This window comes from Physella acuta, unplaced genomic scaffold (assembly GCF_028476545.2).
Source record: "Physella acuta isolate Inbredline_101_S28 unplaced genomic scaffold, ASM2847654v3 ptg001618l, whole genome shotgun sequence".
NCBI lineage: Eukaryota > Metazoa > Mollusca > Gastropoda > Physidae > Physella > Physella acuta.
Window position 1 is genome coordinate 40,275 of NW_026733132.1, and position 10,059 is coordinate 50,333.

Consider the following 10,059-nt stretch of genomic DNA (forward strand, 5'->3'; position numbering starts at 1 on the left):
TATTTTATTTAAACCACTCGAAAACCCAACCCTCCGCACGCCCTTCCCTCCCTCTCCCCCCCCCCCCCTTTTCATAGCAACGCAAATACCAACATCTTTAAAAACTTAATCAAACTTTTTTAATGTGTATAAACAAAACAGTAAATAGTAAGTTTCTAAAAAAAACATTCGTCAAAATATTTGAAGGAAAACAAAAATAAAATTCTACACACAAAGGCGAAAGGTTCATGAGCGACACGTCACTTCAATCGATATGGTTAACCTACCGAAACAACAGTCTTAACAACAGCAGACGATCACACCAATACCGGCCCAGGGGTCGTTACTGTTGACAGAGTTGCCAGGGGTAACCGTCGTCAGCACAGCGCTGTGCATTGTGGGTAGAGCATATTTAACCCCCGGCTCGCCTTAGTGCGGTTAGTTTGGGTGATCCCTCCCTCTAAGCAAATCCAAGTTTTGTATTAGCCAGCCATCCCACTAGACACAACACATCAAGATGCGTGAGATCGTACATCTTCAGGCTGGACAGTGCGGTAACCAGATCGGTGCCAAGGTAAGCACAACACTTTACATCTAGCTATGCTAATTAATTAAAATTATGATAGGTTGCTAAACATAGCTTTAGATCAAGCATAAATTATGTAGGCCTATACCCCATACACTATTAGCCTTTCATATAGATCTATCACATATTTATTTAATATATCTTTAGGTTTAGGTTAAGTACCGGCTGTGGCTTATAATTCATTTTAAATTGAAGACAAGTGTCAAGTATTATTAATTAATTAGTGGTCCATGATTACTACCTCATTATCACGAGATCTGCTATTTAGCAGTATAACCTACTTGATTATACTACGGTCCAAATTATTTGAGTCATCAAACGACGACGCGACTCGTAGATTGTTGTTGCTAATATTAAATTACCCAGAGGGAAATATTGTCAGTTTAAATCTGCTAGGTAATGGGACACTCGGTGTGGAAAATGTGAAAAATTCCGTCAACACCTAATCGATATTTACATTCGATCTTGACTGAGTCATCAGTCTTATGTGTGTAGGTGTCGTGTGTCTGACACATGCCTGTGCCATGGCCTGTTTAAATAAAACGTCACAAATGTATCTCTGCCCCCTTTAACTACAACTGATTCACACGACAGTGATTGGCGTGTAGTGCCCCAGCCGTCCTGTGGCAGGGTGTGTAGTGCCGCCGGTCCCGTGTGTCGCGCACACAGCACACCCGGGCATGGGTCTACTGTTCTAGATAGAAGGAGGAGGGTATTGATTTTTTCCTCTCTCCTTTAGAGAAGCGCCTCTAAACCAAGGATTGATACGTTAGCCTTTTTTTAACAATGAGCAATTCATAAACACAAAACACTAGACCTACCCATATTTTATAGACACAACTGCAAGGCATACTCGGCATACTCATACATTAGAAATAGTACAGACATAAATTTCCAAATAATTAACTTATTTATTTTTTATAATAAACACCCAAAAAATTTAGAATGAACAGCCAAACACTAGGCCTAATCATACTTTATAAACAAACACTAGGTCTACTCATACTTTATAAACAGCTTTACATCAGCAGCGTACTTTTCTCATCCCATTTCTAACCTGGCTATTTTCTACCTGCACAGTTCTGGGAGGTCATCTCAGACGAGCATGGCATTGACCCCACCGGCACATACCACGGTGACAGTGACCTTCAGCTAGAGAGAATCAACGTCTACTACAATGAGGCCACAGGAGGCAAATACGTCCCCAGGGCTATCCTGGTCGACCTTGAACCCGGCACCATGGACAGTGTCCGCTCTGGTCCCTTCGGACAGATCTTCCGCCCTGACAACTTTGTTTTCGGACAGTCAGGTGCTGGCAACAACTGGGCCAAAGGTCACTACACAGAGGGCGCTGAGCTGGTTGACTCCGTCCTGGATGTTGTAAGGAAGGAAGCTGAGAGCTGTGATTGTCTGCAGGGTGAGTACATCATTCATACACACACACACAGACACACACATACACACACATACACACACATACATACACACACATACACACACACACACAACAAAGCTGAGAGCTGTGATTGTCTGCAGGGTGAGTACAGCATTCATACACACAGACACACACACAGACACACACACACACACACACAAGGAAGCTGAGAGCTGTGATTGTCTGCAGGGTGAGTACAGCATTCATACACAGACACACACACACACACACACACACATACACACACATACACACACATACACACACATACACACACACACACAAGGAAGCTGAGAGCTGTGATTGTCTGCAGGGTGAGTACAGCATTCATACACACACACACGCACACACACACACACGTACACATTGGTCACATCATACATTGGTCAGTTACATACATTTTTTCAACTGACTTTTGTCTTTGACCAGGATTCCAACTCACCCACTCTCTTGGAGGTGGCACTGGCTCAGGTATGGGAACACTCCTCATCAGCAAGATCCGTGAAGAGTACCCAGACAGAATCATGAACACTTTCTCTGTTGTCCCATCCCCCAAAGTAAGTGGCAACTGATTTATTTTGTTCAGTTTCTGGGTTTAGCTTTTAACATTTCACAACCAACATAATTCTCATATTGATACAAATGATGTTTTGCAACAAGCTAAAGGTGTCATGTTTATACTTAGAGGTGTCAAGCTAATGGTGTTATTTATCCCTTGCAGGTATCAGACACAGTCGTTGAGCCATACAACGCCACCCTCTCAGTACACCAACTGGTAGAGAACACTGATGAGACCTACTGCATTGACAATGAAGCCTTGTATGACATCTGCTTCAGAACCCTGAAACTCACCACCCCCACCTATGGTGACCTCAACCATCTGGTCAGTGCCACCATGTCTGGTGTCACCACCTGCCTCAGGTTCCCTGGTCAGTTGAACGCTGACCTCAGGAAACTGGCAGTCAACATGGTCCCCTTCCCTCGTCTCCACTTCTTCATGCCAGGCTTCGCTCCCCTCACATCTCGTGGTAGCCAACAGTACAGGTAGGTCAACAACCTCTGAGTCATTGACACACAACTTTAGACATGAGTCATTGATACACGACTTTAGACATGTGTCACTGACACATGACTTGTGACAAGTATCTGACACTTAATGAATTGTATGTGTCTTTAACTCTTAGTTTTAAAAACTTCTAAAAGAATTGTTTTACAAAAACAGAGGATCAGATGAAAAATTATTTAAACATGAAAGATGATTTTACAAAAACTTTTCCCCAGAGCCCTGACAGTGCCAGAGCTGACCCAGCAGATGTTTGATGCCAAGAACATGATGGCTGCCTGTGACCCCAGACACGGACGTTACCTGACAGTTGCTGCCATGTTCCGTGGCCGCATGTCCATGAAGGAGGTTGATGAGCAGATGTTGAATGTCCAGAACAAGAACTCATCCTACTTTGTTGAATGGATCCCCAACAATGTCAAGACTGCAGTTTGTGACATCCCACCACGTGGTCTTAAGGTTAGTACTAGTTAAACTCTTATTTTAAACCTATAGGGCTGTGGGTTTAAACTCACTGATTGTATTGTTAGACCTATTGTACTTAAATAAACCTACTTATATTCAAAACGGCTTGTGCACATTAAAACCTATGGGTGTATTGTATAACCTATGTAGTCAAATAATGTATTACAACACAATTTTACATAAGTCACATGTGTAAAGTGTATTTGAACTTGTTTCCTCTAGATGAGCTCAACCTTCATTGGCAACAGCACCGCCATCCAAGAGCTCTTCAAACGTGTCTCAGAGCAGTTCACCGCCATGTTCCGTCGTAAGGCTTTCCTCCACTGGTACACTGGTGAGGGCATGGACGAGATGGAGTTCACTGAGGCCGAGTCCAACATGAACGACCTGGTCTCAGAGTACCAACAGTACCAGGATGCCACCGCTGAGGAGGAGGGAGAATTCGAGGAGGAGGAGGGTGAAGAGGAGGCATAAACCAACCCACGTGACCCTGCCAGACCCCACATTCCACCTGACCTTTTGATACAAAACATGCAGTGATGCACTCGACTGTACATTTATTTATTCGAGCCATCAACAGCTTTCAGAAAAACTGAATTAAAAAATTTAAAATCTTGTAAACCTTTTTTTCATTTGTTAACTGTCAGTAGAAGTTGGATTCTATGTCAGCAAGAAAGCTTCAACATTTGGACTTAAAATTTTAATGTTTGGACAAAAAATATTTTTAAACTTTAAAAAATGAAAAGTATATCTATAGTAAACAAAAATAAAACAAACGAAGTGCATTATTGCAATAAAGTTTTACTGGATAGAAAAATTTTAAAACGTTTCCTGTTTTGTTATGGGTTCGTGTGATTTAGTTGTGTCCCTTTACATATTCGACTAACCTTATCTTATTTTTTTTTTCTTTGTTATGCCCCTTTACACACTGGACGTCTTACTACAAGTGCTTTTGATTTAGTTATGTCCCTTTATGTACTCCAGAAACGTCAAACAGCCCGTGTGAAATCAAATGCCTTCTAACATACACGTCTATGGTAGCCCACATTCTCTAGAACTCAGCTTTACACATCATCTTGTTATTAACAGGCAATTTTTTTTTTTACATTTTTTTACAGTTAAACTTTAAAAATATTTGTGCAGTGATAACTATAATACACCGTTCATAGTAAAAATAAAATCAGGCCAAACCATAGAAGTTGTAATCCAACTGAAATACTGTGTAGGCTTAGTGGTGCACGATATCAACATGAATATTTTATCAATCTTAATCGGATTCAAACTTTCAGTTAAATATATAATAGTGTGTAGTTAAATGTATCATCTAATGTTGATTTGTTGATATGCAGTGTACTGTTATGAAACTAGTTTTAATGCTATCAGTTAGACAATCTCAGATGTTTCGAAGTTATTTGAATAGCTTTATTAGATCAATATCTGGACAGTTTTACTACATCTATTTAGCCCAGTCTTCCTTGGTATGCAATAAAAAATTGATATTCTTAGACTGGAAAATACAATACATGTTCTCAAATAATTATTTAATAATTGGGCTAAAATTCCCTAGCTAAACGAAACTTTGTTAATGAATGCTCCTCATTTACTCCTGTCGACCCCCTACCCTGGGGCCATCTCCCCCTCCCCTGTATTTTACCTTTGTCCGAATGGAGAAAAATATTACCCCCACATGTCTATTATAAATTGCCCCTCGATCCTAACATTATGCAAGTAATACATGGTTTAAATCTTCAGTGAGGTCACGGTTAGGTTCAGGGTTGGAAAATTTTTGAGAGGAATATGGTTGTGTCTGTTCTACTGATATTCTATAGGACGACTTACAAAAAGACGAATTATGATTATTCTCACACAATGTCAGTTTATTTCTTGGTAACTATAAATAGGGGGGTAAACAACATGGAGGGTAACTGACTGGGGTTAATTGATGGGTGGGGGGGAGGGTGGCTAGTCAGGTATTAGGAAACAGCAGAAGTACAGATACTAGTGTGGTCTGATATTGTGGAAAAAAAAAACGCATCACTTAAGCCTAGTTCTCACGTGATCGCCTAGAAGTATGCAGGGGGATTCATAAAAAGAGGTATTTACAATCAGTGTTTCTTTCAGATTTTTTTTCTCGGGGGGGAGGGGGTGGCACTTGAAATTTTCTGGTTGGGGCGCGAAGATGGGGATGAACACAAAGTATATATTCTCAATATAAATTCTATTTTGTTCGGGGGGGGGGGAGAGAGCAGGGCTGGTGCTAACTTAAAGGCGAACTAGGCGGTCGCTTAGGGCGCTATCCATAGGGGGGCGCAAAAATGTTTAATCGCCATTTTAAAAAGTATCTATTTCGGCGCCCAGGACTAAATGGGCCCTATGGGTATTCGCGTTGGTGAAAATGCCCCATCCTACCTCATTTCAATAGAATGTGATCACATTGGAATTAGTAGAAACTTTAGCGACGAAGAAGGCACGAAAAAAAATTAAGTTTAGATTTTGAAGTCTACCTTTAACGCTTATGCAATGGATTAAAATGTAATATGCACTCTTAATTTATTGTTTGCTTATACATATGTTTTTGTTATTATTTTGTGTGAAAGGGGGCGTTTTAATAAGTTTTTTCTAGGACGCTAAATAACCGTAAAAAATGGTACTGTGGATTAGCTGGGAGAGAGGGGAAGAAATAATAATCTCTTTTTTTTACAATACATAATTTTGGCCATGTAAGTATATTTATTGACAGTTGCAAGTTTGCAGTTTCTATCAGTTGTTGTTTTACAAGTTGGAAGTGTGTCTGTGTGTGTGTGTGTGTGATTGTGTGTGTGTGTCTGTATGTGTGTGTCTGACAGTGTCTCTGTGTGTCTGCCTATATGTGTGTGAAAATATTTCACTTATAAAGTCCTCCCTGAAATTCTGATACCATGGCGCCCAGGATGTTTGTTTGTTTGTGTATGTGTGTGTGAGTTTCTGCCTATGAAAATGACTACGCCACTGAAGATATCTTGCCTAGGATGTAAGATATGTCAGGGCACTAAAACGGTTTAATGTTTTTACTGTTTGTTTATAGATCTAGATCTAGTTACATGCCATTTAGCTATCAAAATGTAATCGTTTTATTGGCTGTAAACTATGCTAATTTTCCTCGTACTCTACTCTGCCCAATGTTTAAAATTTAATATGGAATATATATATATATATATATATATATATATATATATATATATATATATATATATATTAACATGTACGGAATATTGGCCCGCTAACCCAAAAGTCTCGAGCTCGGATACGGGTTCAAGTCAGTAGAGTGTCCATAAGTCAACTCAGTCCTAATCGGTACCTAACTCACGTTAGGGAAAACAAATGCGGCTGGGCATAATGCTGACCACACTATCCCTTCATATGCCGAGGTATCTGAAACAGATAAACTCTAGGCCTACTTCATCTGCCACATGTGCCTTGCCCACGAACTGGAAAAAAATGATGAAGACGAAGATGATGTATAGAATACTAGCAAGATATAAAAAGAACTTAAAAACGAACATGTGTCCGCCTTGTGCAAGCCACAAGTTCTTCTAACAAGGTTATTGCGTGAAATAATGTTTTTATCATCAAGGAAAAGTCATAAAAGAGGATAAGCTGTCATTGAGCAAGCTACACTTGAAAGTTTTGTTTACATAACCATAAATTATGGCCGCCATCTCAGGATGGGGACAGAGGAATCACTCGCTCTACAGATTTTAATACGTCATCCCGGGGGGTCATTAAAATATGTTTTCTTTTTTTTAGTTGCCATTTCATCTTCCATCGTGTCTTCCAGCGCCCACAAGGAATTTTAAGTATGGAAGCTCTTAGTTAGTAGACATTATGGCTGTATGACCTCAAACGACGTCCTCTGTGTTGTCTATAGAAAAATTAACTACGCCCTCTATCGGTATGACCCCAAGCTAAGTCCTCTATTGAGTCTATATCTACCTGTATGACCCCAGACTACGTCCTCTACCTTATGACCCCAGACTACGCCCTCTACCTTATGACCCCAGACTACGCCCTCTACCTTATGACCCCAGACTACGCCCTCTACTTGTATGACCCCAGACTACGCCCTCTACCTTATGACCCCAGACTACGCCCTCTACCTTATGACCCCAGATTACGCCCTCTACTTGTATGACCCCAGATTACGCCCTCTATTGTCTTTATGACAACGCCTTCTACCTGTATAACCCCAAACTTCGCCCTCTACCTATATGACCCCAAACTTCGCCCTCTATTATTTAATATGTATAACAGTAAACTAAGTCCTTATTTTTCGGCCCAAAACAAAAATAAATCTTCGGGGTCCAGTTAAGTAGAATATAGTATGTCAAGGTCAGGCACTAAAAACGTGTCAAGTTTTGAGGGTTTGCCGTGTGCGTCAAGATGAGAGGGTTTGACGAGAAAATTGAAGCAGCGAATTACACTACTACATCACAAGAGTCGATATATTTCATTGTTATGTATCTGAGCTATTGGCTACAATTTCGCCTGACGACTAGCATTAATAAAACTGTACGATTTTAAGACGATTTAAATCAAGGCAAGCTACTCTGGCATAAGATAGATAACTCTACTTACGGATTTTTTTTTAAATTATTAAAGTAAAATCACAAAGTTTTAAATTGTAGAGGTATTTTAAAAATTATTTGTTAAACAATCAGATAATGTTAACCCGGTTAAAAATGTTTGCCTCTCTCCATAACGCCCCACCCCCAGTACCGTCAATACCTCAATACCTTGCTCTAGTATTAAAACATATTGAGTTAAAACCTATTGAGTTAACACCTGTCGAGTTAAAACCCGTTGAGTTTAATAAAAACCTGTTGTATTAAAACCTATAGTGTAACTCCAATGTAGCTTCAATTAACATGTTCAGTTGCTTCAAAGCGGAAATTTCAAATATCAAAGAACGTAAACAATGCAACAGTAAACCATTTTAGGGGAATTTCTCTCAACACTGCGTCGAACAAGAGCACCAAACTGTGTCATTAAAACAACTATTCAGTAGCGTCCCCTGATGTGCAAAATTAGAAAATCTTTCGTTTCAGTCTAGGATTAGTATTAGGTGGGTGCTGAGTAATCGGCAGTGTTATCATTGTGTTTGTGGTTATGGGATGTATCGGGCAGTGATTGTCAGTGTTATCGTTGTGTTTGTTGTTATGATGGGATGTATCGGGCAGTGATTGTCAGTGTTATCGTTGTGTTTGTTGTTATGATGGGATGTATCGGGCAGTGATTGTCAGTGTTATCGTTGTGTTTGTTGTTATGATGGGATGTATCGGGCAGTGATTGTCAGTGTTATCGTTGTGTTTGTTGTTATGATGGGATGTATCGGGCAGTGATTGTCAGTGTTATCGTTGTGTTTGTTGTTATGATGGGATGTATCGGGCAGTGATTGTCAGTGTTATCGTTGTGTTTGTTGTTATGATGGGATGTATCGGGCAGTGATTGTCAGTGTTATCGTTGTGTTTGTTGTTATGATGGGATGTATCGGGCAGTGATTGTCAGTGTTATCATTGTGTTTGTGGTTATGGGATGTAAAGGGCTGTGATTGTCAGTGTTATCATTGTGTTTGTGGTTATGATGGGATGTATCGGGCAGTGATTGTCAGTGTTATCATTGTGTTTGTGGTTATGATGGGATGTATCGGGCAGTGATTGTCAGTGTTATCGTTGTGTTTGTTGTTATGATGGGATGTATCGGGCAGTGATTGTCAGTGTTATCATTGTGTTTGTGGTTATGATGGGATGTATCGGGCAGTGATTGTCAGTGTTATCGTTGTGTTTGTGGTTATGATGGGATGTATAGGGCAGTGATTGTCAGTATTATCGTTGTGTTTGTGGTTATGATGGGATGTATAGGGCAGTGATTGTCAGTGTTATCGTTGTGTTTGTGGTTATGATGGGATGTATCGGGCAGTGATTGTCAGTGTTATCGTTGTGTTTGTGGTTATGATGGGATGTATAGGGCAGTGATTGTCAGTGTTATCGTTGTGTTTGTGGTTATGATGGGATGTATAGGGCAGTGATTGTCAGTGTTATCGTTGTGTTTGTGGTTATGATGGGATGTATAGGGCAGTGATTGTCAGTGTTATCGTTGTGTTTGTGGTTATGATGGGATGTATAGGGCAGTGATTGTCAGTGTTATCGTTGTGTTTGTGGTAATGGGATGTATCGGGCAGTGATTGTCAGTGTTATCATTGGTTTGTGGTTATGATGGGATGTATCGGGCAGTGATTGTCAGTGTTATCATTGTGTTTGTGTTTATGATGGGGTGTATTGGGCAGTGATTGTTCCAAGCCAATTTGTTCTAGGTCTCGTCCCGCTCTCAGAAATAGTACTATCTGTAACGAACGGTCGAGAAGAGATCAGAATATGAACAGTAAAGTAACCATTGTTGAGTACTAAATATGTTTAAATAAAATAAGGTCTAAGCTTCGGATTTTTTTTTAAATTTGTTACTTATATATGGTTGTGTGTAATATACATCATTATG

At 40.1% G+C, this 10,059-nt stretch overlaps 1 protein-coding gene across 1 annotated transcript; it reads left to right on the plus strand.

Moving 5' to 3' along the window:
* Window positions 1–394: 394 nt before the first annotated feature.
* On the plus strand, window positions 395–4,353 carry LOC131929341 (tubulin beta-4B chain). Its single transcript, XM_059285451.1, has 6 exons — window positions 395–553; window positions 1,646–1,982; window positions 2,430–2,557; window positions 2,722–3,044; window positions 3,282–3,522; window positions 3,751–4,353. Exons 1-6 carry the CDS (start codon window positions 497–499, stop codon window positions 4,000–4,002), a joined length of 1,338 nt encoding a protein of 445 aa, XP_059141434.1. The 5' UTR covers window positions 395–496; the 3' UTR covers window positions 4,003–4,353.
* The last annotated feature ends 5,706 nt before the right edge of the window (window positions 4,354–10,059 follow it).

What these genes read in the sequence shown, in the direction of transcription:
- LOC131929341 (XM_059285451.1), top strand. Translation starts at nt 497, where the DNA reads ATGCGTGAGATCGTACATCTTCAGGCTGGACAGTGCGGTAACCAGATC. An exon ending in GAGCTGTGATTGTCTGCAGG is followed by an intron (nt 1,983 to 2,429) that starts GTGAGTACATCA and finishes GTCTTTGACCAG; the next exon opens with GATTCCAACTCACCCACTCT. An exon ending in CTGTTGTCCCATCCCCCAAA is followed by an intron (nt 2,558 to 2,721) that starts GTAAGTGGCAAC and finishes TATCCCTTGCAG; the next exon opens with GTATCAGACACAGTCGTTGA.